The sequence below is a fragment of the Agelaius phoeniceus genome, chromosome 19 (assembly GCF_051311805.1).
Source record: "Agelaius phoeniceus isolate bAgePho1 chromosome 19, bAgePho1.hap1, whole genome shotgun sequence".
Classification (NCBI taxonomy): Eukaryota; Metazoa; Chordata; class Aves; order Passeriformes; family Icteridae; genus Agelaius; species Agelaius phoeniceus.
This window is the reverse complement of record NC_135283.1, coordinates 13,458,675-13,486,266: the sequence shown is the minus strand read 5'-3', so window position 1 is coordinate 13,486,266 and position 27,592 is coordinate 13,458,675. Positions and strand designations below refer to the sequence as shown.

The 27,592-nt window shown below is 57.7% G+C and overlaps 4 protein-coding genes across 5 annotated transcripts; all 4 read left to right on the top strand.

Moving 5' to 3' along the window:
* Nucleotides 1-211: 211 nt before the first annotated feature.
* On the top strand, nt 212-3,292 carry PYCR1 (pyrroline-5-carboxylate reductase 1). Its single transcript, XM_054645183.2, has 7 exons — nt 212-368; nt 464-534; nt 629-808; nt 1,396-1,617; nt 2,074-2,166; nt 2,538-2,701; nt 2,798-3,292. The coding sequence occupies exons 1-7, from the start codon at nt 302-304 to the stop codon at nt 2,946-2,948; spliced, it is 948 nt and encodes a 315-aa protein (XP_054501158.1). The 5' UTR covers nt 212-301; the 3' UTR covers nt 2,949-3,292.
* Nucleotides 3,293-4,302: 1,010 nt separating this feature from the next.
* MAFG (MAF bZIP transcription factor G) lies at nt 4,303-9,560 on the top strand. 2 transcript variants are annotated; one of them, XM_054644856.2, is made up of 3 exons: nt 4,303-4,458; nt 7,990-8,051; nt 8,136-9,560. In XM_054644856.2, exons 2-3 carry the CDS (start codon nt 8,016-8,018, stop codon nt 8,586-8,588), a joined length of 489 nt encoding a protein of 162 aa, XP_054500831.1. In that variant the 5' UTR covers nt 4,303-4,458; nt 7,990-8,015; the 3' UTR covers nt 8,589-9,560. The 2 variants fall into 2 exon arrangements, with proteins under 2 accessions (XP_054500831.1, XP_054500830.1); XM_054644855.2 differs by lacking the exon at nt 4,303-4,458 and adding an exon at nt 4,843-5,452.
* Nucleotides 9,561-11,984: 2,424 nt separating this feature from the next.
* SIRT7 (sirtuin 7) lies at nt 11,985-16,085 on the top strand. Its single transcript, XM_054644851.2, has 10 exons — nt 11,985-12,151; nt 12,227-12,364; nt 12,829-12,933; nt 13,771-13,841; nt 13,926-13,998; nt 14,429-14,527; nt 14,996-15,232; nt 15,476-15,556; nt 15,682-15,788; nt 15,875-16,085. Exons 1-10 carry the CDS (start codon nt 12,056-12,058, stop codon nt 16,083-16,085), a joined length of 1,218 nt encoding a protein of 405 aa, XP_054500826.1. The 5' UTR covers nt 11,985-12,055.
* PCYT2 (phosphate cytidylyltransferase 2, ethanolamine) lies at nt 16,075-26,929 on the top strand. Its single transcript, XM_054644853.2, has 13 exons — nt 16,075-16,210; nt 16,647-16,735; nt 17,502-17,663; nt 19,816-19,882; nt 20,361-20,445; nt 21,455-21,499; nt 22,730-22,868; nt 23,453-23,535; nt 23,695-23,772; nt 24,360-24,425; nt 24,627-24,692; nt 25,096-25,184; nt 25,831-26,929. The coding sequence occupies exons 1-13, from the start codon at nt 16,122-16,124 to the stop codon at nt 25,919-25,921; spliced, it is 1,149 nt and encodes a 382-aa protein (XP_054500828.1). The 5' UTR covers nt 16,075-16,121; the 3' UTR covers nt 25,922-26,929.
* Nucleotides 26,930-27,592: the final 663 nt, after the last annotated feature.

Sequence of the window (27,592 nt, the reverse complement as noted above, 5' to 3'; positions counted from 1 at the left end):
AGCCCGGCCCGGTCCGGTCCGGGGGCTCTGGCGGGAGCAGGGCGCCGCCCGGCGGCAGGGCCGGCGCGGGGCGGCGCCGCGGGCGGTGAATGATGCAACACCGGGCGCCGGTTGCACCAATCGCTGGCGAGCGCCGCGCCGCTGGCCCCGCCCCCGCCCGCTGAGTGGCGGAACGCTAGCGCTGCCCCGCCCCCCTGCCCGCCGATTGGCTGCGCGCCCCCGTCCCGCCGCGCGGCCTCGCCTCCGTGCGCGCGCGGCCACGTGTACGGCGGCGGGGCCGGGCCGGGCCGGGGGCAGCGGGATGAGCGTGGGCTTCATCGGCGCGGGGCAGCTCGCCTTCGCCCTGGCCCGCGGCTTCACCGCGGCAGGTGCGCGCGGGGCAGCTCGGCCTGCCTCCGTGGGGGCGGGCGGGCTCGGGGCGGGCGTGCCGGGCCCTCGGGCTGACACGCGGGGTCGTTCGCAGGGGTCCTGGCTGCGCACAAGATCACGGCGAGCTCCCCGGACACTGACCTGCCCACCGTCAGCGGGCTGCGGGTGAGTGCGGCCGGGTAGCGGGCACCGGGCGGCGGCGCTCCCCTCCCGGCCATCCCGGGCCTGAGCGGTCCCGTTTCTCCCCGAACCGGTGCAGAAAATAGGAGTGAACTTCACGGTGAGCAACAAGGACACGGTGAAGAGCAGCGATGTCCTCTTCCTGGCCGTAAAGCCACCCATCATCCCCTTCATCCTGGAGGAGGTGGGCCCCGACATCGAGCCCCGGCACATCGTGGTGTCCTGCGCGGCCGGAGTCACCATCAGCTCCATCGAGAAGGTGAGCGGGGACCGGGCACGGCCAGCCGGGCTGGCTCCGCTCCTCTGACCCCGAGGAGCCCATGCCACGCACTTGTGCTACTTGTGCTACTCAGGACTAAAGTCACACAGCAGCAGCCAACTTGGTTTTGGTCACCTTTGCCCGTGTTCATCGGCAAATGCTGTTAGAGGCTTCATCCAGCTCTTCTCTCACATGAGGTGCTGTCCAGTCACGTTTATTTTAACAGCAGTGGGTCATCTCCCCTGAATTTCTGCAGATTTTATGCTAGGTGTCTGCAGGAGCTGTTTTGGAGATCTGTGGGTTGATGTGGGATTGAGGCCTTTGGGATACTGTTTCCAACCCGGCTTTGCCCAGCTCCTGCTTTGCTGGTACTGAGCAAGGCTTCACATTCACGGATGGGCTGCTGTGGCTCAAAGCAGGACATTTGAGATACACAGGTCTCTCTTTTCCTTCTGCTTGTATTGTTCTTGCCCCTGGGGGGGTCCTTTCCTGAACAACCCATTGATGAAACATATGCACTAAAGCTCATTTTTCTCCCTTCTTTCTTTTTTTCTTACTTTCTATCTTCCATGATTTTCTGCCCTAAGAAACTCTCTACCTTCTGCCCCACACCAAAAGTGATCAGGTGCATGACCAACACCCCTGTGATAGTCCGAGAAGGTGCTACAGTCTATGCCACTGGCACTCATGCGGATGTGGAAGATGGGAAGCTTTTGGAGCAGCTGATGGCCAGCGTGGGCTTCTGCACCGAGGTGGAAGAGGACCTCATCGATGCTGTAACGGGGCTCAGTGGCAGTGGCCCTGCGTATGTATGTGCTGCTGTTTCCTCAGCTAGTGCCATCTTAGGGAGAGCAGTTGGCTTTGCCTGCCATAAAGTCTGTGCAACTTCAGCTTGTATTTTTTTTTTCCCTATCACCCATATTTGCAATGGAACGTGTATTCCAGGTGTCCAGTTGGGACAGCAGGAAAATTTTTTAAGAGTCAGATGAGTCTGAAGTCCATAGCCAGTGTGCAGTGCCTGCATGTCCATGTTGCAAAGCTTGGGCCCGTAGTTTGCATGATCAGAAGCTGAATTTCTCCCATTCCCCCCACTCCTGAGCTGGAAGTGGTGGGAGGGAAGCCTGGCATGGCATCCATGAAGGAAAGGGGGAGGCTTTTGTCAAGTCTGTGAGTGACAGGAGTCACAGAACAGTCCTGAAGCCCTGGATTCTCTCTTCCCTAAGCCTTACCAGTCCTTCAGTGCCCTTCTTTCCCTCTGTTCTCAGGCATTCACTGCCCTGGATGCTCTTGCAGACGGAGGAGTGAAGATGGGCCTTCCCCGCAGGCTGGCGGTTCGGCTGGGAGCACAGGCTCTGCTGGTCAGTATTACCTACTGCACAACACATCTGAGCCTGCGCCTGCTCCTTGCAGGGGAATCTGCACCTCACAGTTTGAGATGGTCGTGGTGCTCTGGCAGAATCTGCTTTAAGGAATGTGTTTGGTTGGAATGCACACAGTTCCTGGTGAGGGGCTGTAGGAAGTGTCTGCAGCAATCTGCTGGTGAGGTGGGAGCTGGGGCCTGGGAAACTCTGCTGCTTTGAGGCCTCATCAGCTCTGAAAAGTGTTTTGGCAGCCTGCAGGAGCCCAGGTGTGCCTGTTGTGAGTGTTGGTGCTGTTCTTGCAGTGGAGAACAGGAGGGTATGACAGTGGTTCCTCAGTCAGGCTCTGGCAGGTGTTTCCCTTGCTACAGGGAGCTGCCAAGATGCTGTTAGAATCTGAGCAGCATCCGGGTCAGCTGAAGGACAACGTCTGCTCGCCCGGGGGAGCCACCATCCATGCCCTGCACTTCCTGGAGAGTGGTGGCTTTCGCTCTCTCCTCATCAACGCTGTGGAGGCTTCCTGCATCCGGACAAGGTGGGCAACTAGGAGCTGAAGAGCTTGCAAGACTTGCCCCCCCACCCTCCCCATCTTATGTTTTCTATGTCTTCCTCTCCCACTACCCCACTGTAGGGAGCTGCAGCATTTGGCAGACCAGGAGAAGATTTCCCCGGCAGCCATAAAGAAAACATTGCTGGACAAGGTGAAACTGGAGTCTCCTTCTCTGTCTGTGGCATCTGCTAGCAAAGTCAGTCTGTTCACCAGCAAGACCAAGAAGAACTGACCAGACTGTTGCGTTCTGGCAGTGCTGAATGTCAGTGTCCTGGCTACAGCCAGGACAGGGTTAATCTTTGCAGTAGCCAGGAATGGCACGGCCAGGACCCTGGTTATTCTATACAAAGGGGAGGGGACGGTTTGCAGCAGGGGAGAGGTGCTGAAGAGGGGTGGGGAAAAGGGGTCCCGTGGCTGGGTGCATCAAGTGAGCAGTGGGAGCAGCATCATGTTACACGTGGTGAGCAATCATGTGGGAATCCTTCACCTCTCTTCTACACTCTTCTTAATATTGTTGCTGTTATTATTTGTTTTCTTATCTCATTACTGCTTCCAGTAAATTGTTCTTGTAGCAAACCATGTTCTCTACCTTTTGTGCCTCCAGTTCTCCTCTCCAGCCCACCACAGAGGGAGAGGGACAAGAGGGCAGTGAGTGGGCAGCATGTGGTTTTGAGTATTTCAGTGGGAACGCTAATACAGGGAATACCATTCCTAAGCCACAACTGTTAGTGTTCTCTGTGTTATTCCTCTTTTGTCCATGGAAAAACGCTCAGTCAGCATGCTGGTGTCCCCTGTAGCAGGCTTGTGGCTTGCAGCAGCTGTAGCAGAGGGTGATGCAAAATGCAAGGGAGTGTTGTGGAAAGAGTTCCCACTTGGCTGCAAAAGTGGGATGCGGAATGAATGGATGCCTGAGCTTGAACCCCTCTGCAGGGAGATGTTGGGGATGCCCCTGGATCCTCCCAGAGAGACAGAGCTACAGATGAACTTCCTAGATGGTTATAGACCCGTAACTGTAACCACAGCAGATGGGAACCCACCAGGGGCTACCGGAGCCCTGCAAGGCTGGCGCTCACATCCCCTGCGCACAGAGCAGAGAGCGGCGCTGCTGCTGCTGGATCCGCGCCCAAGGCCCTGCTGCTCCTCGGGGCACGGCTTCTCCTTGACCCCTGTCCTAACCCTCCTGTCCCCTCTCTTAACCCCACTTTCACTGCTGCACCTTCTGCTTCCCCTCGCCCTGCTCTGCTACGCTCATCTTGTCCCGCCTGCTTTGCCTGTGGCAAGGCAGCAAACGGTGCGAACCAGTGTCGGTGTCATGGGCCTGAATTCCTAGCAAAAGGGCTGGGAACACACCTGGAGCGAGAGCCCCGGCCCGAGGGACTGCGCGCTGTGAAACGCGCGGTGTGCCCCGGGAACACCGGCGGGCGGCCGCGGCTGCTGCCAGAGACGGCGGGAGCTGATCCGCGGCCGACCCCGTACTTCGGTGGAGCGGCAGCGCTCGCCGGGGGCCGGGCCGGGCCGTGCCGGGCGTTCCCCGGTGCCCCGGAGCGGAGCGCGGCCCCCTTAAGGCCCGGGGCGGTTGCGCCGGGCGCTTCATGAATGGAGCCACGTGACCCAAATATCACGTGACGACTCCGTGAGCGGCGGCAGCGGCGGCGGCGGCGGCGGCTCGTGAGTCCCGGTCCCTCCCAGCGCGGCCTCCCCGCCCCGCCCGGCCCGGCCCGGCCCGGCGGCCCCGGCAGGAGGTGAGCGCCACCGGCAGCGAGGGCGGGCGCGGCCCTGGCACCGGCCGGGGCGGGGCGGGCCGGTCCCCGGGGGCGGGCCGGGGCGGGGCGGGCACGGCGGGCCCCGGGATGGTGGCCGGGGCCGCCGCGGGGTCGGCAGGTGCCTGACGGGGCCGCCATCGCTGATTCACGGCGGGGCGTTGGGGTCGCGCCCGCCCGGCCCCCGCCCCGCCCCGCCCGGCCCCGCTCGGCGGGCGAGCAACAGGTGCGCGGGGCCCGGGGCCTGCCCCGCCCCGCCCGCCGCTCCCGGCTCCACCCCGGGCAGCGCGGGCACCCGGCCCCTCCCTCCCGCGTCTGCCGAGCGCCCCGATCGTGTTGCAGCCCGGCTGCCCTCGGGCCGAGCCCGCCCCGCTCAACCCCGCCGCACCTCGGGACGCTCCGGCTCCGCCGGTACGGCCGCGACCCGGCCCCGGCGGGGCCTCCTGGTTCCCCGTCCCTCCGGCCGCCCCCCGCCGCGGTCTGTCATTCTTCTCCCGAGGACGGGAGGGCCGGGAGGCTGAGGAGCCATCGGGGCGCTCGCCCGGTGCCCAGAGCAGAGGCAGGCACAGCCCCGCTGCCCGCAGTCGGTACCGTGCCCTCGGGTGGCTGCAGCCGTGCGGGCGGAGGTGCCGCTCCGCAGGGGCTGCCCGGTGCTGGGCGCTGCGGGGTCCCCGAGCGGAGCGGGCTCCCCCGGGACTGCGGTGTCTGACCCGCACCGAGGGGCCGCGTCCGCCTGTGCCGGGCACGGCTCCGGCTGTCCGGGGTGTGTGAGCTCTGCGGTCGGGGGAGGGCACTGCCAAGGGCGGGAGGGAGTCTCTCGGAGCCGGCCCTTTGCTTTAGCAGTGTGAGCAGAGCTAAAACCACCTGGGTGGGCAGATTCCTTGAGGAAAAAATTGCTGTGAAGTGCTCAGGGTTGGATGACATCATCGGGGACCCCAGGGTGGGGAACACAGGCGGCACTGTCTTGGCTACACAGGTAATTTGGGGAGTCATTGGATGAGACTGTGTGAGGCAAGTTGCCAGCAAGCAAATAAACAGAGTATGAAATCCACGCTGGGAGAGAGTGTTCCTGTGCGGTGTGCCCGTCACTGCTGACAGACCACGCTCCTGTGCCTGCTGGAGCCCTGGGGAGCACAGCCCTTGCTCTGCCCGCTGGAGCAGGGACATCACCGTGTTTACACGGGGCTCGGGGCAGGTTCTGCACCAGGAGCCTGGAGAAGGGCCCATGCTGGATCATGCGTGCTGCTGTCAGCTCCCATGTGCTGCTGCTGAGCTGAGGGGAGAATTGGCTGTGCTTGTGCTGAGTTCAGGCCTTTTGAGCTCTGGGGAAATGTGTCGAGGCTGCAGTTTCTTCATTGCAGCCACAGTGTTTGGCACTTTTCAGTGTGATCTTTCTTCAGGAAGCTATCAAAAGCTGATCCATCAGCAGTCTGGAGAGTAAGGCGAAGTTTGGTCTCTGCTATGTCACCCATTCTCTGGGTGTCCTCTATGTGAGCTGCCAAACAGCCCAGTTAAAACGGGACCCAGGAAACTCTTTGGGTTGTTCTTTCCATTCTACTGACTGCTGCTCCTTGGAGAGGTGGGATCACCAGGTTTTTGGGGACACTCCTGTGGCAGGTCTGATGGCTGTTGAGAGAGGCTCCTGCCTGGGAGGTGTTGTGTTAGAGTGTGCAGAGGCAGGATTGAATGAGCAGCTGCCTCTGCTGTGTGCAGCTCTGCCAGCAGTTCCCCAGCCTGCTCAGGAGCATCTTCCCAGTGCCCTGCCTGATGCAGCATGCGTGTGCCCTGTTTGTTTCATTTTGGGTCTGCTGTAATGAAGGCAGCCTGTGTGCTTGCCAAGCAGCTGTAAATTCTTTAGTGCCACAGGGCAGGCAAATTCCTGTGTCCCACTGCCCAGACCTGCCCTATGACTCCTTCCACTTGCAGGAGGATGGGGCACAGAAGTGCTGCAGGGGCAGGCACATTGGTCTCTCCAGCTAGTCCCTTTCCTCTCCCTTTTCCCAGCAGACATGTTGTTTACCAGGTAGGAACAGAAGAAATAAACAGCAGTCTGGGAAGGAGGGAAGAATTGACTTTGTGCAGCAGTTGCTTGCATGCTGCCTGTCCTGCCTCACTGCAGCTGCCTTCCTTGGGCAGCAGATGACCCTGGCTATGCCAGTGTGGTTGGGGGCAGCAGACATCTTGTTGGAAGGAGCATTGTCCTCTAGGTATATATAAATAGCCTGGCTCCTGGCAGGCTGCAGGCTTCAGGAATATCTCTGCTGGTGTCCTGGGGACTGCTGGTCCTGTTCACCTCCCGTAGGTCGTAGATGCACTGGAGGGAGCCTGTGCCACAGCTGCTGAAGAGCACTAAGCCCTGTTTGCTGATGCGTGCATTTGCTTCTGGTCTGTAACTGGACATGAGTCCTGCTGGGAGAAAGGCAGGGGCAAACAAAGTTGTTGTTTAACACCTGCAAGATGAAAGGGGCAGAGGCACCTGGAGGCTGCACAGGAATGCTGGCCAGGGCTGCGTGGGTGCAGTCTGGGCTGAGAGGGGAGTGCAGTTTGGGCTGTTTGAGGCACAGCCATGTCTGTCAGGGAGTATCTGTGTGGATCAATTCCTTGGGCAGCGCAGTAGCAGTCTGAAAACCCTGAGGGGAGGAGGTCCGTGGGGAAGGAAGCAGGTGCCTGGGAATAAGTCTGTGTAAAGCAGGCCTGGAAATTGCTCTTAAGCAATTCTGAAATCTTGTTTTCCATGGTGGGGAAGGAGTCTGCTCTGCTCTGGTTTTCAGCACCTTAAATCTTTGTTTTCTTGTGAGCACACCTTGGCTCTTAAGATAAGGAGGAAGAAGGTGTTTCTGGGCTCTGGCATGCCAGGGATTGACAGGTACCTTCTCACAGAAAAGACCTACAACTGGGGTCAGTTTTGCATGACTGGGAGAGGTGAAGGCTGCTGAGGCATCAGCCCAAATTTGTGATGGAATTCCAGCGTACCGTTGCTCAGGGTTATGTCTTACTGAGCAATCCTTGGCAGCATCTGGAGTCTGGTAGGAGTGGGGAGCTCCTGAGTGTGCTTGAGCACCTGTTGGAAGGGCGTGTTGAGGTGAGCTGCCCTGCTTGGCAGTGACAAGGACGAGGCCGGGAGCGAGCGGTGCAGAGTGCCAGCCTGCTGAGTCAGCATGACTGGCCTGGAGCAGCCATGCTCTGGACCCTGCCTGCTGCTTGCAAGGCTATTTTTAAAATGTGACTTCCATGTGTTCTGACTCCTCCTAGCTCTTTAATTTCCCCCACCATAAACAAAAGCAGCATTGCCACAGAGTCTCCATGGGAGCAGAGGTGTGTAAGGGCAGCAGGTTCTGCTTAGGGACACTCTGCTCATTGTGAGTCCAGCCCAGCTGGCTGCTTGTTGATCGTCTGCCATGGCAGGGGCCAGGATGTGGAGCACCTCGGGGCATTGCTGCTGGACCCTGCCAGAGGAATGCCGTGGGCTCTGCTGTGTCCCAGGTGCTAATTTGACCTTCTTTCCCCTTGCAGAACCCAGCTGCCAAGGCTGTCGTGTTATGACGACCCCCAACAAAGGAAACAAGGCCTTGAAGGTAACGTGGCGGGGGAGGAACGGGCGCGGGGATGGGCGCGGGTATCACCTCAGGCTTCACAAGTGTGTGCTGCCTCTGCCCCAGGTGAAAAGGGAGCCAGGCGAGAATGGGACCAGCTTGACAGACGAGGAGCTGGTGACCATGTCTGTGCGAGAGCTGAACCAGCACCTGCGGGGCCTGTCCAAGGAGGAGATCATCCAGCTGAAGCAGCGCCGGCGCACGCTGAAGAACCGGGGCTACGCGGCCAGCTGCAGGGTGAAGCGCGTCACCCAGAAGGAGGAACTGGAGAAGCAGAAGGCAGAGCTGCAGCAAGAAGTGGAGAAGCTGGCCTCAGAGAACGCCAGCATGAAAATGGAACTTGATGCTCTCCGCTCCAAATACGAGGCCCTCCAGAACTTCGCCAGAACCGTGGCCCGGAGCCCCGTGACCCCTGCACGGGGGCCTCTCGCCTCCAGTATGGGGCCCCTCGTCCCTGGCAAGGTGGCTACCACCAGTGTCATCACAATAGTGAAATCCAAAACGGACGCCCGGTCTTAGTGAAGCGAGCGTTGCCTGAGCTTGTCTGTGCAGGGCAGTTAGGCACAAAACCAGCCTGGAATCCCCAAAGCACAAGCCCTCGCCACATGGGTCCGGGTTCCTTTGACTTGGCCCAGGACTGGCCTGCTGATCGCTCCAGTTTATTTTGTTGTGTCCAGATTGGTATGAGCAGTGGTGATGCATCCCTTGTCCTGTGCAGACAGAGCTTCCCACCCAGCAGTCTGTAGCCCTCGGGTGCCCTGGGGACAGGCTGTGAGATTTTGGTTTTCTACCCAAAGAAAATCTGTGCAGCGTGGCTGAGAGAAGGGTGGAGGAGTGGCCCGAGGAAAGCTTTCTTCCTGGGGGCTGGGAACCCTAATTTTCGGTCACTTCCAAAGGCTTTATTTCATGACTCTTCCAGGTGGTGCATCTCAGCGCCTGAACCTGCTGCTTTTGTCTCCTTTGGTACCTGTAGTTACAGTTGGGGTGTTCTGTGTCCTAGGTTTTATTCCTTTCTAGGTGTGCCTCTGTGCCCTAGCCGTGGGTGTCCCTCAGGCCGTGCCGTTGGCTGTGTGAGCTGGCAGTGCTGGGGGACGGCGCTGCCGTGTCCTGAGCCCCCGCAGGGAAGGAAGGAGGGAAGGAAGGAAGGAGGCAGCAGCGGGACTGTGTGGACTGCAGGCCGGTTTTGTGCCTAATGTGTTGCACTGAACAAGACCAAAATCACTAGTTGTTCCCGTGTTTCGAGGGTATCAAGTGTCTCTAGTGTGATGGTTTACACAACCAGTTTATGTGGTTAAATAGCCCTTTATTTAAAGAGAGAAACATCGTTTTAAGAATTATTAAATTATCTAAGTTTAAAATTGGACAGAAGAGAGAGCGTATTTATAGTCAGCTTTTTTACCTGAGAAGGCGAGAATATTTGACCATATGAGTGGGAAATATTCTCAGAGACTTTGCTAGTTAAAAGTTAATAAATAAATAATTTTAAAGTTTCTCATGAACCTCCCGCAAACTGTTTGTGGCTCTGAGGTTAGTTTTTATAAAGAGTTATCAGACTTTATTTATAAAACTTAGAAAAAGACAAAAAAAGAGGCAAGTCCTGTTTGATATCTTTTTGCAATTGTACCAAAAGTGACTTATTCTTGACCTGGCTAGTTTCTGTGGTGTCCCCTGGTGTTGGGCGCTCTCTCCCCGAGCTCTCGTGCGGCGCTGTGGTGTGCTGGTGCCTTTGCCATGTGCTGTCATTTCACACTGTTGTCGTTTTCCCTAAACTCGACTGAGAGAGTGAGTTGGAATCTCTCTGAATTCTCCAGAAGGGTTCTGGTGCACAGGCAAAGGTGCTGCTGTTTTTGGAGACAGGAATGGCTGGCTGATGCAGTGGGGCCTGCCCCGAGGCGTGGGGGCAGCACAGGCAGCTCCTGCTCAGCAGCCAGTGCCAGGCTAGCTCATTATCTGGAGAGGAAAAACGCTGCACTCTTCTTGTGCAGCAAACCTGTCAGAGAATTAACGTGAGGGAGACTCGTCCAGGCTTAGGAGAACACTGATGGGATTTAGCTCTGGAATTGGATCCTGTGGTCAGAACTTGTGTTGTGCTCACGGCTCACCTCAACAAGAGGGGTAACGTGGGGCAGGCGAGTCCTTGGTGTCTGCACATTGCTGGCCAGTGAGCTGTGGCAGGATCACTGTCCTTCCTGGGGTGGCTTCTGCACAGGGCTTCTAGGAGAGTGCTCAGACTCAAAGCTGGGATGCAGCTGAGAAGCTATTTGTGGCCAGGCTCCATTTCCACAAACACTTTGACTTCCCTCTCCCCTTCCCAAAGATTTGAGCTGATTTACTGAGTTTTAGAGAAGCAGGGCATGAGGGGGAAGCCCATGTGATCTCCTGGCTGTTGAAGATCTGAGTGGAGGGGGCAGACTGGGGAAACACGAGTGAAGCCACAGTCTGGTGGTGAGGTACAGCTGTCCTGGATAGGTTTTGGGGATGTTTCTGACTGCTGAACTGATACTGCTGTCGCCTGAGCAGAGGGGCAGGGCGGCCTGGGAACAGCTGCAGTGTGGCAGGAGAGGAGCAGGTAGCTGGTGGGGATTTCCTGCTGGAGGAGATCAGCTTTGCTCTGATTGATAGGGAGATTAGGGAGTTGTTTGGGATGCTTTTCCAAGTAAACTTCCCAAGGGAGGAGCAGGTTAGAACATTGCCTCCACACGTCCCCCTTCTGGCCCTGGACTTCCTCTTCTCTTCTCTGAAGTGTCTGGTGTGCCACTTCCAGCCATTCACCACAGCCCACACTCTGCACAGCACTCAGCAGGCTCTGGTCTTCCAGCTGGGTGTGTGGTGGCTGGGACAAGTGAGATTTTACAGAACACAGAGACGTCCAGCTGTCCTGGGGTGTCATTGCCAACGTGTCCCTCTTAGAGTCAGGCTGAGACTGAACCAGGCAGAGCCCTTGGGACACAGCTGAGTCCTGATCTGGGCCAGCGGAGCGGGCAGGGTGTGTATGGGGCTGGCCAGGGCCTGGGTTCCACAGCTGTAGCCTCTGGTGTGAGGAGAGCCCCGGAAACACAGCAGGCAAGGATGGGCAGCCCTGCAGCCGCGGAGAGCTTTGATTTGGTGGTGCTGGGTGTCAGGGAGCATGCAGCCCCTGCGGAGGCAGCCGCTGCTGTGCCTGGGCTGGCAGCAGTGCCAAGGACCAGCCGTCCTTCCTCCTGCTTCCCACGGCCCGAGGTGTGCTCAGGGAGCGCGGGAAGGGCAGGAGCAGCCGTGCCTGGAGGGTGGCTGGAGGGGGCCCCTGTGCTAAACAAGCTCCGTTTGTGGCGCTGGATGTCAGCGAGGCCGCGGTGCCCTGAGCGTGGCTTGCCCGTGCTTTGGTTTTGTTCCCAGTGCAGTGTAGGAGCAGTGATGGATGGGAAGTGTCTCCGCAGTGTCCGAGCGCTCCGGTCCGGCTCCGGGCTGCCGTGCCCTGCCCGTGCCCGTGCCGGAGCCGTCACGCCGCCTTCTCTCTCGTATATAGTGTTCTGGAGTGTGACAGTTCTTGTTCCTGAGGTGCTCGTCCGTTTGGTTTTCTGCTGTGAAGGGTGTCGTGTTCCCGTTCTCCTTTTCCTGGTGCCGTTCCGGGCCGTCGGGGAGGGGTCGGTCCTGCCCAGCCCCGCGGGAGCGTCCCCGGCCCGCCCGGGATTTGTGTATTGTGAATTGTGTGCGGTCGCTCCCGGCCCGAGCCGGGGCTGGCGGACAGGGGGTCCCGCAGGGGGCTCCGGGCTCGGTGCAGGCGGTATTTATTGCTAAGTTATTGCCGTTATTTATTCTGTACAGTGTCGGCCGCCTTTGTACTGACAATAAAGCGCTTCAACAGCCGCCGCCTGCGCGTCCTTGGGGGCCGCCAGGGGGCGCTGCGGCGGGGGGGCGCTGCCGGAAGCGGCGCGCGCGCGCTCCGGCCGGAAGGCGGAAGCGGCGGAGCCGAGCCCGGTGCGGCGGCGGCGCGGCGGGTCCGGGCCATGGCGGCGGGCGGCAGCCTGAGCCGCTCCGAGCGGAAAGCGGCGGCGCGCGCCGAGATCCTGCAGCAGGAGGAGCAGCGGGACCGCCGCAGACAGGTACGGTACGGCCCGGCCCGGCCCGCTCCACCCCGCCGCTGCGGGCCGCCGTGACCACGCGTGTGCACCGGGCAGGTGTCCCGCATCTGGAGGAAGCCGCCGGCGGAGCGGAGCCCCGAGGAGTGCCAGGTGCTGAATGAGAGCGAGGACATCGTCAGGGAGCTGGAGCGGCGTCGCAAGCGGCGCGAACGGCTGCGGCGGCGGCAGGAGGAGGTGGGCGGCGGGGAGCGGGGAAGCCGTGCCGCGGATGGCGGGGAGCGGGGAAGCCGTGCCGCGGATGGCGGGGAGCGGCCCCGGGCGCGGAGAGGCGCGGCGGAGGCCGCCGGGCTGGCTGCTGCCGAGCTCTGCGGCCGCAGCAGGTGAACAACCACCGTGCCCCGGTACCGGCAGCGCGCCTGCCCTCTGGGCACTGCCGGTGTTTGTGTCCGGTCGGCCGTGCTCCAGGCGCGTGCGGCTGTGCGGACCGGTCTCCCGAGAGGCTGGGTCAGCAGCTACCGGTCTCCAGGTTTTTTGCCGTGATCCTCCCACGAACAATGCCCACGTCCTTTTCATCTGGAAATCACTGCTGATGCTGTGTTTGTGTTGCTTTTCCTGCCTGGCCCAAGCCCATCCTCTGGGGAGATCCCTGCTCCGTGTGCTCGGCGGTGCCGGCTGACCCTGCTGGGTGTGTTTTGCAGGTGTGTGATGAGCCCGAGGAGCTGAGCAGGAAGGTGGCAGAGCTGGCGGCGGCCGTGCGCAGCGCCAGGCACCTCGTCATCTACACGGGCGCTGGGATCAGCACGGTGCGTGGGGCAGGCCCTGCAGGGCTGCTCTGGAGCCAGCACAGCACTGTGGGATGAGTCCTGCAGTTTGCAGGCTGCAGCCCAGGTCATTCCTGCTGCCCCGGAGATCCTGTGGCTGCAGGATTGCTCAGGCACAGCCTGAGCCAGAGGACACTGCTCTGACTTCACTCGAGTCTCTTCGAGGACTTGGTGTAAAACCTCAGACCAGTTAGCTCAGCAATGCTATATGTGTTATCTGACATGCAGAGACAGCTGGGGATTATTGGGATTTATAAACAGCACTTTGAGAATTGTTTTGTGGCAGTAGCCTAGAGCAAAGCAGCAGTCTGGTTCTACCTCTTCTAATGTGTCACCTCCCCCTTTGTGTGAGCTCTGTCATTCCCTTCTCTGCTGAAATGGAGCGTGACTCAGGGCAGGGGGCTGGGTGCTCGTGTCACCTGCATGTTCACAGAGATGCTGAGTGTGACGGGCCAGAACAGAGTCTAGGCAAAATAATAGAAGGCTCAAGAATGGAGTTCTGTGTAGCAAAGTGGGAAGTACCAAGGATGAAAAAGAGTTCTGGAGAGATTCCATAATCATAAAACTGGAGAAAGCTGACACTAGAAGTGAAAATGAGAGCTGAAACATAGAAGAGAGAGAGAAAACAGATGAGGAGGTTTCCCTGTGTTCAGGGAACAGCTATGCTGGAAAACTCAGAGTGAATGAAAAAGCAGTGATGGCTGGACTTTGTGTTGGCCAGCTGTGTCTGGTTGTCCGGGGCTGTCCTGGGCTGGCTGTGTCTGTGCACAGGAGCTGTGCCAACCCCGCCCGGCAGCCCTGCTGTTCTCTCTGTGACAGGCGGCTTCGATCCCAGACTACAGGGGCCCCAATGGCATTTGGACACTGCTACAGAAGGGCAGGACCATCAGGTGAGGAGCCAAATTCCCAGAAAGCTGATACTGGAAGAGGTTAATGGCAATTCCAACTTTTTTCCCCCCCTTGCTTCTTGTCAGGGCTGCAGACCTGAGTGAGGCAGAGCCCACACTCACTCATATGAGCATTGCCTGCCTGCACAAGCACAACCTGGTAAGATATTTTTACCTCACCTCACTCATGTTCCTCTGCCTAAAAATGATAAACCCAGCAGGGAATAGTCATAGAATATTGCCTGACTGCATTTTTGGCTCAAGTGGCTGCATATCCATGTAGGAAAATGTGTCCAAGCCTTCCTCAGTGAGCTGCAGGCTCTGGCTCTGGCAGTTTTCCCCGGTGCCTTTTCTTTAACATGTTGTATTTGTCCCTGGTGAGGCTGGTCTGGGGAGCTGGTCACAAATCAGCCAGCCTAGAAATGTTCATTTTAGCAGGAAGAGGTTTCCATTTAGCTTTCACAAAGGTCTGTTCACCATGCTCTTCCCCTGTGGGTCCTGCCCTGTTGGTGCGATTTGGGACACGTGCATCAGTGCTTGGAGGGATCCCTGTGTGGTTTGCAGGAGCTCAGTGTTTTGTTCCCCTCAAGGTGCAGCACGTGGTGTCTCAGAACTGTGACGGGCTGCACCTGCGGAGCGGGCTACCCCGAGCTGCAATATCTGAGCTGCACGGGAACATGTACATAGAGGTGAGTGGCCAGAGCAGGAAAAATCAACATTAAGTGGCCTCACAAAAAGAGAATGTAAACTCTTGATCTGCCACTAGCTCAGAAGGAATCAGTACAAGGGCTTGGCCTGTGTGCAGTTCCTGCCTTCAGACCGTTGGGTTTGGGGTGAACTCCTTAGGAAGTGCCAAACACAGCTCTGTAGCTCTTCCTCTGTACATAATGGAACCTTTTGATTCTGACATCTCTTCCTCAGCCCTTCTCTGAAATCCCTCCCAGCATGTAGCCAAAGGCTGCCCGTGGCTCCTGTGGCTGGTTTTCAAAAAAACCTTGAGGTTTTCCAAGTTAGCATCTGATCCCTGATGCTTCTGTCTACAACTTCTGCGTTGTCCCCAAAAAATGCTTTTCTTCCAAGAGAAGAGGCTTGCTCCTGGCCTGGAATGGGTGGGATGCTGATGGTGTGACGGGGTTTCTGCTTTCCTCCTGCACCAGGTCTGCACTTCCTGCACACCCAACAGAGAGTACGTGCGAGTGTTTGATGTGACGGAGCGCACGGCCCTGCACAGGCACCACACGGGCAGGATGTGCCACAAGTGTGGGGCACAGTTGAGAGATACAATCGTCCACTTTGGGGAGAAGGGGACATTGAGACAGCCCCTGAACTGGGAAGCAGCAACAGAAGCTGCAAGCAAAGCAGATGTGATTCTTTGTCTGGGTTCCAGCTTAAAGGTAACTTTAGAGACTCGGTGAAGATTGTTAGCAGCATTCCCTCTTGGTGATACACCTTGGTGCTGAGCAGTCTCCTCCCAAACAGACAACTGTAAACTCTGGTGTCAGGATTCGCCCAACATCTGTGATAGTCTCTCTTCCTCCCTCTTTCCCCTCCTGGTAATACATTCCTTTTCCTCTCGCTGATACGGTTCACGGCTGCATGTGCCTGTGGCTGTGCTGATCCTCTGTGCTTTGTGGCAGGTTTTGAAAAAGTACCCGCGGCTCTGGTGCATGAGCAAGCCCCCCACACGCCGGCCCAAGCTGTATATTGTGAACCTGCAGGTGAGACAAAGCCCTCGGCGCTGGCTTGGCCGGGTGTGAGCCGAGGGGCTGCGGACGTGTGGGGCCCGGAGCCCCCGCTGCCGCCGCGGGGAGCCGCCTGCAGCTGGTTCTGCTCTCGCTCGCAGTGGACCCCGAAGGACGACCTGGCCGCGCTGAAGCTGCACGGCCGCTGCGACGACGTGATGCGGCTGCTGATGGCGGAGCTGGGGCTGGAAATCCCGCGCTACGACCGGTGAGCGGCGCGGGCCGTGCGCGGCGGGAGCCCGGCCCGGGGCCGCTGCAGCGCCCACCGCCGCCCTCTCTCCCTTCCTCCCGCAGGGCGCGGGACCCGATCTTCGCGCTGGCCGAGCCGCTGCGCCCCGGCGAGGAGGGCACGCACTCGCGGAAAGCCGTGGCGCAGCCCCGGGAGCGGGAGGAGCCCCGGGAGCAGGAGCAGCCCCGGGAGCGGGCGGAGGCGGCGGTCGGGCGGCCCGGGGGGTGGCTCGGCCGCGGCTGCGCCAAGGGCGGCCGGCGCAGGAAGAGCCGCTGAGCGCGGGGCGGGGCGGGCGCCGGTGACAGCGCGGCCATGCTGCGCAACGGGGCGGCGGGCGGCGGCGGCGGGGCCGCGGCGGGCGGCGGCGGCCACCGGCCCGTGCGCGTCTGGTGCGATGGATGGTGAGTGTGAGCGGGGCGGGCGCGGGCCGGGTGATGTCGCGGCGCCGCGGAAATAAACCGTGTTGGCTACGCCGGTGCCTCCGCCTCCTCTGTCAGCGCGGCGGGACGGGCCGGGCCCGCGGCTCAGCGGCGCTCTCCGTGCTCAGCGAGCGGCGGCGAACGGGGCTGGGCACGAACCGCCCGGGGCCGGGAGCGCCCCTGGGCTCGGCCGCTTAACGGGCGCCGGTGCGGCCGGTCCGCTGCCCCGGGCTGCAGCCAGCCCTGCCGGGCAGGTGCACGGAGGGAGCGGCCCTGGAGCACCGGGGGCTCTCCGCGGTGACCGGCAGCGCTGCTGCGGGCCCAGGGCACCGGCACAGCCCTGCCCGGCAGCAGGGACCTGGGGCAGATCCCCGGGAGCGTCCCGGGCTCCCGGCTGACCCGGCCCTTCTCTTTGCAGCTATGACATGGTGCACTACGGCCACTCGAACCAGCTGCGCCAGGCACGGGCCATGGGCGATTACCTGATCGTTGGGGTCCACACCGATGGTAAGAGGTTTTACCAGGATTCCTCCCGTGCAGCCCCTCAGATTGCCCAGCAGCATTAGCCCCAAGAGTTCCTGACAGGGTCAGGCTTCATCCTGCATCTGCTCCAGGATCAGTACCTTCAAGAGAAAGATGTCCCTTCTCTGGGAGCGGAGTTATTCCGTCATACTTTTGGACTGAGGATTGGGTGGGTCAGGTCTTGCAGGCTCTGAGGGTTAATCTGCCTTCTGTGCTATAAAAACAGTTGAAACAGCCAAAAATCAGTCTGCTTTTGCTGGTAGGAGGTGCAGAATTTATGTTTCAAAACAAATTACCTTGTGGAGAAAACTCTTTTCAAGGCAATCTGGAAGTTAAGTGTCAGAAACAAGTTCTGGCATGTGAAGATGTATTTTAGACGGGTTTGTGGATGCAGAATTTCCAGTATGAACCAGGTGTAGTATGAAGTTACTGTTTAAGAGGGAAATTTCTCCTGGGGGGATGCTGGGAGGCCCAGCTCACCCCCTCAGGAAGAAGTATCTGGGTACAGGGGAGCACTGAGACCTTTTGCCCTCTGAGTGAATTCCAGGGCCCTTGTTAAATGTTTAGGAAATGCAACTGAATCAAAATATTTTCTGATCTATCTGGGGCTTCCTTTGCTACCCCAGACTGATCCAAATCTGAGGATAAGCCTGCAGTGAAGTTCACCTGCCCATGAAATGAGAGGGGCAGTGACTGAGAGTCACTGTAGCTGCAGGACATGCTTCTAACTGGAATTTTGTTTCTCCCCCAGAGGAGATTGCCAAGCACAAGGGTCCCCCCGTCTTTACACAGGAGGAGAGGTACAAAATGGTGCAGGCCATCAAGTGGGTGGATGAGATTGCTCCTGGAGCTCCTTATGTCACCACGCTGGAGACCCTGGACAAGTACAGCTGTGACTTCTGCGTGCATGGGGGTGAGTGGTGATGGGGCAGTGGCTGTGCTAACCTGGGCCCCTGGGGGCTCCAGGTGTGCTCCAGGTGCCCTGCTGCAAACCAGCAGGGGCAGGGCTACCTGCAGAGCTCTGCCTTCTCAACACCTGCACTGGGCAGCACAGCTGCTTTTGGTCTCGTGGTCTGGAGAAACCTGTCAGTGTGCTCAGAATCTCGAGAGTGGCCAGGGCCCTTGATTTGAACTTAGAAAGGTGAAATGTGTCATTTAAAATTATCCCGAGGTTGCCCTTAGTACCAGCAGAAATTTGTGCAAAGGGGAAAGCCATTTACAAAACTTAAGTGTGAAAAACACTATTGAAAAGGAAAGCATGCAGAAGTACAACCATGTTTATTTCTACTTATCCTGGGACAAGGTTAGATCTGAAAAGCTTCTCTCTTTATCCAGCTGATAAGCTGTTCAGTGGCTCAGCTGACTGTGTGGCCAGAGACCTAGTTCTTAGTGTGAGCACTTTTCGGTGTTCTGTTGCTAAAGAGAACCAGTGTTCTGAGGAAATGTTCTTGCTCTGGGACTCTGGCTCTTCCTGGGCTGCTGCCAATGCTCATTAAGCCTCAGCCCTTCTTCCCTGCCCCTCTGAAGCAATTTTGTTACTTTGACCAGGAGTAGTCTTTGTACTCATTTCATATATCTCTCATCTGATCCCAGCCACCTGCTGTTGATAAGCCAAGTATTTCACAAAGTGTAAATAAATCCTTAATCTTTAGAAGATAAATATTCTTTTTTCACGTGGATGGAGTGGTTATCAAATTCCTCATTAACTTCATTGCCTGCCCTGAACGTGTCTGGTGTACGTGATCCCTGCAGGGGTGCTGAGGGGTTATGGCAGCACAGGAGTGAGTGCTCATGGCCCCTGCTCCAGCTGCTTGGATTTGTCCCCTCTGCCACTTGCTGGCCTGTCGCAATCATCCCGTGCTTCTCCGAGCAACACCCTGCACCAGCAGCTTGGCCAGGCTGTGTTTGTGCAAAAGCAGAGTTTGGAAATAGCTGAGCTTACCTGAGGTGGTGACAGCAGCCCTGCTGTGTGTGCCCTCCTGGCTGTGCTGGCAGTGTGTGCCCTGCTGTGTGTGCCCTGCTGGGATGTCTGCAGGATGCTGTGTGTGCTGGCAGTGTGTGCCCTGCTGTGTGTGCCCTCCTGGGATGTCTGCAGGATGCTGTGTGTGCCCTGCTGTGTGTGCCCTCCTGGGATGTCTGCAGGATGCTGTGTGTGCCCTGCAGTGTGTGCCCTGCTGTGTGTGCCCTCCTGGGATGTCTGCAGGATGCTGTGTGTGCCCTGCAGTGTGTGCCTGGCTGTGTGTGCCCTCCTGGGATGTCTGCAGGACGCTGTGTGTGCTGGCAGTGTGTGCCCAGCTGTGTGTGTCCTGCTGGGATGTCTGCAGGATGCTGTGTGTGCCCTGCTGTGTGTGCCCAGCTGTGTGTGCCCTGCTGGCACACCCGGCTGTGCTGGCAGTGTGTGCCCTGCTGTGCTCTGAGGGGAGGCTGTGGGGTTTTAGGGAGCTGAGCAGGACTGAGGCACCCCTCTGTGTGGGCACACTCAGGGCTGCCCTCTGGCTGTTTTGGCAAAGGGAAACCAGCTTAGCTTTTGCTTGTGAAGGCTTTGCACCATCACCAAAAGTGTGAGAGGTGTTTCTGCAGGGGGAGTTGGGAGCCATGTGCCAGAGATGAGCCAGAATGGCCTCTGTAGAAGGGTCCTGGATGTCACTGTGGGAGTGCAGCCAGTGAGAGGAAGAACTTTCCACTGGATTAACTGTTTCATTGACTGAAAACTTGTAACACGAGCCAAGGGTTAAAACCAGTCCCAGAATAGCTAAAAGGTTCATTTTTAACATTGATACAGATAGTGCTTGTTTATTGTCATTCAGACGATGATCAGCTGTGCCTGCTGCTGCAGCACCCAGCAGTGCACCAGATGGGTGATGGTGTTAATGTCCAGGAATATCCTTGTCTCCACAGACACAGTAGTCTTAAAAACCCCTGACATCTTTGTGGGGCACAGGACATGTCCCCTGTGGACGCACAGGGATTTGGATTGCAGAGTTGTAGGCGTGTGGGACCTGCACAGCTGCTGCTTTTGTGCAGGAGAGCTTGGGTCCAGTTCTGAGGCTTTTCTCTCTCTGCAGATGACATCACCTTAACTATCGATGGCAAGGACACCTATGAGGAAGTAAAGACAGCAGGGCGATACAGGTAACCTCTTGCTTACCTGTTTATCTTGTTTTGGGCAGAGTTTCTGGGTTAGGGTTAGACTTTGTGCCTTGAAGGGAAGTCAGATGAAACATACCATTCTTCAGGTCACACCTGAATTTGGCTGGAGGTGTGTCAGAGCTTCAATTGGTGCCAGCATTTTGGCTTCAGGGAAGGGGGGCAGACATTCCTGCCCAATGGGGTGTCTGGTTCCTGGCAGAGGCTGGCTCTGGTTTTAAAGCCTCACTGAGAGCTGGCTCTGGTGGGCAGCCTGGGTGAGGGAAGCGTTCACACGAGCAGTGGCTGTGGCGTGAGGATGATGCCGAGGCTCAGCAGATAAATGCTGCTCTTAAGAGGGAAGGCTAAGGAGGACAGCCCCTGGTTTGGGTTTATCAGGTGTCACAGGTGCCCTGTGGCAGCGGTGGGAGGGCAGAGCCTTTGCTCCTGCGGCTCCTGCCTCATCCTTTGCTTGTCTCTGCAGGGAATGCAAACGCACCCAGGGCGTGTCCACCACCGACCTTGTTGGCCGCATGCTGCTCATGACCAAGGCTCACCACAGCAACATAGTGAGTCAGGGGGCTTTGGGGGGAGGTGGGGCACAGGGCACGAACAGCTCTTCCCTCTGCTGCCCCACATGGAGCAGAAGGGAGGGGTAGAGCTCCTGGGCCTGGCTCCTGCGTGGAGAACGGGCAGGGGCAGCAAAACAACCTGCTCATGTTTGCTTCAGCGTGTCTGAGATCACACTGTGATGGGACACACTCTGGTGCCTCATGATCAGGGTGGGCCTTGGAACGTTACGGCAACTGCAGGCAAGCCCATGACTCCTCCCAGGGTGAAACAACACAGTGCAGGCACATTGATCTGTCAGCCAGGTGCTGCCAGAGTTAGAAGTTCCTCTCCCTTTCCACTGAGCTTCATGCTTCTGCCTTCTGTTGTCTCTAGTCTAATCAGACCTTTCTTGAGTCTCCTCAGCTCTCTCTGGCTGGGAGCTAACCTAACCAGGGAAAAGTAAAGTCAGTGGTTTTATGTGAGGTAATGAGCTGAATTTACTGAGTAGTGAAGGAATCTGGGAACAGAATCACCTGGGTAACTGCAGAAACAAGTGACCCACAGGTGAATTGAGGGACAGAGGGAGATGTTTTGGTGTGCTGAGCTGCTAAATTGGCTTAGCTGTAGCACAGGAGTTGACAGCGAGATCTGCGCGGTGCTGCTGGCTGCTGCAGGTACCTGAGCCTGCCTCTTGTGAGGCTCTTTGGCAGGAAAAGGGATGCTGTCCTGTCAGGGGCTTGCTGGGCTGAGGGAGGATGCAGCTGTGCAGCACTCTTGGGGCTGCAGGTTGGGCAAGAACCACCTTTGCTGGCAGTGCCAAGCTGGGATCAGATAAGGACACATTTCCTCTGACTCATGCTGGGACAGGACTCTGGTTAGGTATTAACCAGTTTGGCAGCATTCAGTGCCACGGATCCCTGGTGTGCGTTTGAGCCTGGCCTTCCCAGCACTTCCCACACACAAGCATATCTTGGTTGGATGAGCTGTGCAAGTGCTTAAACATTTTGACTCTTTATCTCCCTTCAGGATGAGGACCTAGACTATCGGAAGCACACTGACAACTTTGGGAAGGTAATGTGAGTTCTGGTCGTGGACGTCTGGTTGTTGTCCTGCCTGAGAAGGATTCCCAGTGTGCTTTCTGGCCTGTTGCAGGCTTGTTTGTCCTCCCACATGTAGCAGTAATGTCTCAGTGAACGTCTGCTGTCCCCACATGGCAGCGCCTGCAGTGGGTGTGATGGGCAGGTGTGGCACAGGGCAGCATGAGCTGTCCTTGAGGGGGACCACAGGGCTGCTGTGCCCTCTGAGCCTCTGCTGGGCTCCTTCCTTGCTTGTAAATTCCTTCCTGACACTTCCCAAGTGCCCGTGGCTCCAGCCTGGGACAGCCTCTGGCTGCTCCTCTCAGTGCTTGTGTTGTTGTTCTGCAGGTGCTGTGTTAGGTGTGGGAGGTGTGGACACAGCAGGTGTGGCCACACTGCTGCAGAGCTCGAGGGCAGCACAGCCCTCTCAGTGCTCCAGCTGCCAGGTCCAGCCTGGGGCTCACACTGCTCCTAAGGAGCCAGCCCTCTTTATTTCCAGCTGGATTGTCCCTGCTGAATGAGCTGCACCAGCAGCTTGAGAAAGTCTTTTTTACTCACAGGGGATTTGCTGACCTGTCTAAATCTTCCTTAGTTCCCCACTATTTTGGGGGTTATGAGTAGGTGTTTTGGGGCATATTGCTCTAGCATGGCTGTTTCCTGGGGCTTGGATCTGGGTAGGATGGATCAGGGCACTGGGTACCCTGGGTGACCCTGACAGCTGAGCTGTCTGCGTGCTGCCCTTTGCAGGGCCTGCTCTGGCCTCAGCTGCAGCGTGTGTGTCCTGCCAAGTCCCATGGAGCAGCTTAGGGTGGCAGAGCAGGTGACTTGTGGCTGTTTGCAGAGCTTCCACGTGGTGGGGACCGAGCTCTGTCCCAGAGCTGAGGGCCAGGCAGGTGCCCTGGGGCTGGCAGGGCATAGCTTGGTCGGTGTTGTTTCCCAAACACATCTTGCTTCTCATGGAAATTCAAACCTGCCCTGTTGTCTTCCTCCTTCCTGAGCTTTCCTCTTGGCATCTCCTGAGCTGTCTGCTGAGGTGATGATTTAGACAGGGCATAAAGGGCTACTATCTAAACACTTGATGCCAGGAATGTAGAGAGTCCAAGGTGCTGGGAGTTACAGTTGCCAGCAAATTCAGATGAGCAGATTGCCCAGCACTGTGCTCTGTGTTGTCCAAACCCCCTCCCAGAGCCTGAAAAGAAGCTGTGTCTGGTGTATGTTTCCACAGGGGCCCAAAGGTCACAGTCCCTGGACTGGTGTCTCGCAGTTCCTGCAGACATCCCAGAAGATCATCCAGTTTGCATCAGGGAAGGAGCCTCAGCCAGGAGACACCATCATCTACGTGGCTGGAGCCTTCGACCTGTTCCGTATCCTTGACTCTCTAGGGCTGCACCCCTGCTCTTTGTCTGATGTTCTCATGTTGGGAGGCACCACACTCCATATTTGCCTCGTTCTTTTTCCTTTTCTGTAGCTGCACGTGAGGGAGGAGTCAGGAGCGAGTTCTTCCTGGCGGTGTCTTAGTCACGGGATGCTGAGAAAGAGTCTGTAGCTCCTGTGTGGAGCAATCTGTGGCTTTCAGGAAGTGGTAGATGGGTACTCTCAGCACTCCAATGATGTGGTGCAGACTGGCTGCCACAGCACCTGGAGTGGACACGCTGTTCCTGGGGCAGGCTTTGAGGCTTTGTGCCAGAACATCTGGGACAAGCAGAAATTCTGGAGAGAGGCAAAGCTGAGTCCATGTAAGGTGGAGCTGAAAAAGTCTCTGGCTTTTGCCCAGAACCAGTGGAACCTGAGGAGGCAGGCAGCAGCTGTTCTTGGAAATAGGCAATAAGTACTGCAAGAATAAAATTCTAGGGATTCCTGTTTCCCACTGTCATTTTTGTGTGACTCTATTTCTGTCTTCCTTCCTCTATTTTCCACGTGAGCTTCAATTCCTTAAACAGATCTGCAGATGTTGGCCATGTGGATTTCCTGGAGAAGGTTCACCAGTTGGCAGAGAAGCCCTACATCATTGCTGGGCTGCATTTCGATCAGGTCCGTGTAGAACCTGTCCCAGGGCAGAGCAGCTGGGGCCTGTTCCCTGAACCAGGCAGGCTGTGCTCCCAGAGACAGGACAGGGATGTCATTGTGGGAGAGAGGGGAGGGAAGGGAGTTGCTCTGTCTCCCTCTGACTTGCCTGGTGCTTTGCCCTAGGAGGTGAATCGTTACAAAGGGAAGAACTATCCCATCATGAACATCCACGAGAGAACCCTCAGCGTCCTGGCCTGCAGGGTGAGTGGTGTCTCTGCACTCTGAACTGCCCAGAGCCTGCTGGTGGTCACCTGTGCTCAGGGACCTGGCACGAGCTCCTTGGTGTGCCCTGAGAAGACAGACAAGATCACTTGAGGCTGCCAGAGGTGCAGATCCTCTTGGGAGGCTCTGCTGGGCTCTTGTGCCATCCTGGCTGATCCAAGCTGTGCCCCATCCAGCTGCTCTGCTGGCAGTGGCAGGGCTGGATGCCACAGAGGGAGCTGTGTGGTCAGACAGGTGCCACTAGAAAACTAGAGAAAGCAGCAGGGGAGAAAATGCCTGGGACAAAATCGTGGGGAGCCCCAGAAATGTGTGCCTGGAGCAATTAACTTTTGGATTTGCTCTATAGGCACAGAAAGGACATTCTGTAGAGGAACAAAAAGCTGTTGTGTGACAAGCAGTTAGTGCTGAACCCACTTCTCTGTTCCCTATTTGAACTTCTGACTGTAGCCAGGTGACCTGCTCGGGTCTCTTTAAGAAGCAGCTGGCTTCTGGCTTGGGATTGGGTTTTGGGTTTTTGTTTGATGGGTTTTTTCCCAAATCTGGACTCTACCTGGTTCCTTTTTCAGTATGTCTCAGAGGTGGTGATTGGAGCTCCCTACGCTGTCACTGCTGATCTGTTGGATCACTTCAGGGTGAGTCCTTGCAGACGGATGGACATGGAGATGTGTGGGGAGCTGAAGTGTGCAGGACAGCACAGGGGAGCAAGGAGGGACTGCCAGGCTGTGCAGGAGGGTGGCCTTGCTGGTCTCCAGGCTGTGCTCAGTGGGAGTAGTGGCAGGAAATGTCCCTGTCATCTTCTGGATCTTGTCAGTGACTTTTGTGTCCTCCTTCAGGTAACACTTGTTTGTCATGGGATGACTGAGGTGGTGCCAGACAAGGACGGTTCTGATCCATATGAGGTAAAGTGCCACTTGCTTTGTCAGCATTTGATAGCCAGAGCCTGGCTCTGGTTGTGTTCCTGGACTGAGGAGGTACTGCAGAGGAGGCTTTTGCAGCTTTTCATCCACGCCTGAGGGCAGCTTCGTGGAGCAGTCAGTAAATCATTCCCAGCAGCTCCCCTCTCCCAAGCACTGCTTTGCTCTGCCCGTTCCTGATGCCTTCATGGTAGAGGGAGAAATCCTGTGTGCTCTGCTCTCTGTGCTGGGCAGCTCCTGTGTATGTGGAGCTTTGCTTTCAGCGAGTGTTTGCTGTGCCTCTGAGATCACTGTGCATCCTGCCTGTCACCCTGCCACGGCCCAGCTCAGCTGGGCTGCACACCCAGGCCCCACATCTTTTCACAGCCCTGTCTGTGTCTGTTTGCAGGAACCAAAGCAACGTGGCATTTTCCAGCTGGTGGACAGTGGCAGCAATCTCACCACAGATCTAATTGTGCAAAGAATCATCAAGAACAGGTTGGATTTCCTTGTCTCCTGGTTTTGTCACGTCCTGTTCCCTCCAGAGTGTCTGGGGACTGATGGATGGGACCAAACAGGGAGAGAAGGTGTTGTCTGAAGGCACAGAGCAGCAAACTTGGCTTCCTCTTTCATGGCTTGGGCAGGCTGTAATGTGATTGCACAATCAATCTGTACAGGGAAGGGAACAGCTGAACTCTGCTGTGTCAGAATGTGCTGTACTGCACATTTATTAGTTTTCTCCTTTAATGATAAATTTCCTTTGCTGTATCCCAGGGGAAAGGGCATGTTGCTTCTTCCAGAGCTTTGGTCTTTTTAGGCCTGAGTCCTTCTTTCAGCACCTTGGCTCACATCAGTGATAAATTTGATTTTGGTGTTACATCACCCAGGACAGCCCAAGAGTGGAATAGCAGCTTCTTCCACAGAGGGAGAAGGACGTCTGTGTGACCAGTGTGGGAGTGCAGGACTGCAGAGGGCTGGCAGCAGCCTTGGGAAGCTCTGGGAGAGGCTCTGGGGGTCCTGGGGGGTTTCTGAAGTGCTCTCAGAACTGAGCAGCACAGAAGGCAATGCTCCCCTGATCCAGGTGCTTTTGTCTACAAGCAGCGTGGGTGAAGGAGAATCTTAGGGCACTGTGTGGTATTTGCAGGCTGGAGTTTGAAGCTCGCAACCAGAAGAAAGAAGCCAAAGAGCTGGCTGTGCTGGAGGCCATGAGAAGGCTGGAGCAGGAGAAGCACTAAGCTGCAGAGCGGGCACGTGTGAGCCACAGAGAGCTGCAGCTTCACCCTCTGGGAGAGCAGCTGCTCTGCAGGAAAGGAGCCCTGAAGGGGGGCAGCCCTGCTGGCACGCAGGATGTGCTGTCCTAGCTCCTCCTGCACTAATTATGCAGACATAACGAGTTGGGATTCCGTTGCCTAGTTTTATCTCCGTTAATCAGTCCCTGACCCTTTTCCCAGGAGGAGATTTGACAAAACAAAAAGGTTTTAATTATAACTAATGTTTTAACATGTTGATGTGCTTTTACCTTCTGCCATTTCTGGCTCTTAGTAGGAGGGAAGTGGAGGAGCTGCCCGTGCCCCCTGCCCTGCCAGCCTGGGCTGTCCTACCTGGGCTCAGCATTGCAGAGCAGCCCCTGGGCAGGGCTTGGGTGGCTGCACAGGCACTGAGAGCAGCCTGGGGCCAGGACAGGGCTCCTGGGCTTCCTCCTGCAGCTCTGGCTCAGGAACCAGGGGCTGCCTGCCAGAGGAGATGCTGGGGTTCACTGTGCCGCCTCTGCTCAGCTCCTGCCCCTGCCCACACCCAGAGATGCCCTGGGCAACTCCTTTGCTGCAGGTGCAGCTGCTGAGGGGGCAGCTGGAGCTGGGTCCAGGCATTTCTCCCGAGGCACAGGGATCCTGGGCCTTTCCCCAAAGGCTCTCCCTGCAAGGCAGCAGGACCCAGTGCCTCGTGTGCACAGTGCTCAGGGCCCCCCTTGTGCTGATGGATTACCTGAGGGCAGGGCCTGGCCAGGTGAAGGTTTGGGGGTGTTTTCTGATGGCTGACATGCAGCATGCTGCCTCCAAGGGGAGGTGCAGGCTGCGAGATGGGTCCTGAGCTGTGAGCCCCTTCTGCCTCTTACATTCCAGGATCCTGGGGTGGGTATCCTGAGCAGCTCACTGCACTGTGCCAGATGGTCCTGCCAGGCTGTGTCTGGTGTCCTCTCTCTTGTAAACTTTTGTTGCTGATCATTAATAAAATGTTGAAGAGTTGTGCATTGGTGTTTTTGGGGCTGGAGCCCAGGTAGCAGAAGGGGGCACAGGGCACACGTGCCCTGGTCTTGAGAGGGAGCCCCACACTCCCTGAGGCTCCATGGCACAGGGGCTGCTCAGCCCCAGGGCAGCCACCACTCACCCTGCTGGCCCTTCCTGGGCTCTGCCTGGCACAGCAGGGCAGGTCCATGTGTGTCAGAGCTGCAGCCAGGGGCACTGGTGGGACTGGGGACACTCCTTGGCTTTGTTCCTAACAAGCACGGTACCCACATGGGCCAGGCAGGGCTGGCACCAGCAGTGGGATGGGCACTGCAGCCAGGCTGGTGCTGTGCTCTGGACTCACCCTGTGAGCAGGGGGTGACCCAGGGCTGCCCCTGCCAGGGAACAGCTGCCACTCCACTGCCCCAGTCTGTGTCCTGCGCCAGAGCTGCCCCAGGGCCAGGCAGAGGTTGTGCCAGGCCCCCTGCAGCACGAGGGGGAGCAGGACCTTTGGGGGCACACAGGACAGGAGCCCCTTATCCCTGCTGGCCCTGCCCTGTGCCCTGCAGCTCCCACAGGAGGGGCTGGAGGGCTCAGCAGCCCCGAGCCCCCAGGTCTGGGTGGGCTCCCCCCTCCCCAGCAAGGACAGACAAGACAGAGCCATCCCGAGCACGTTTATTGTCA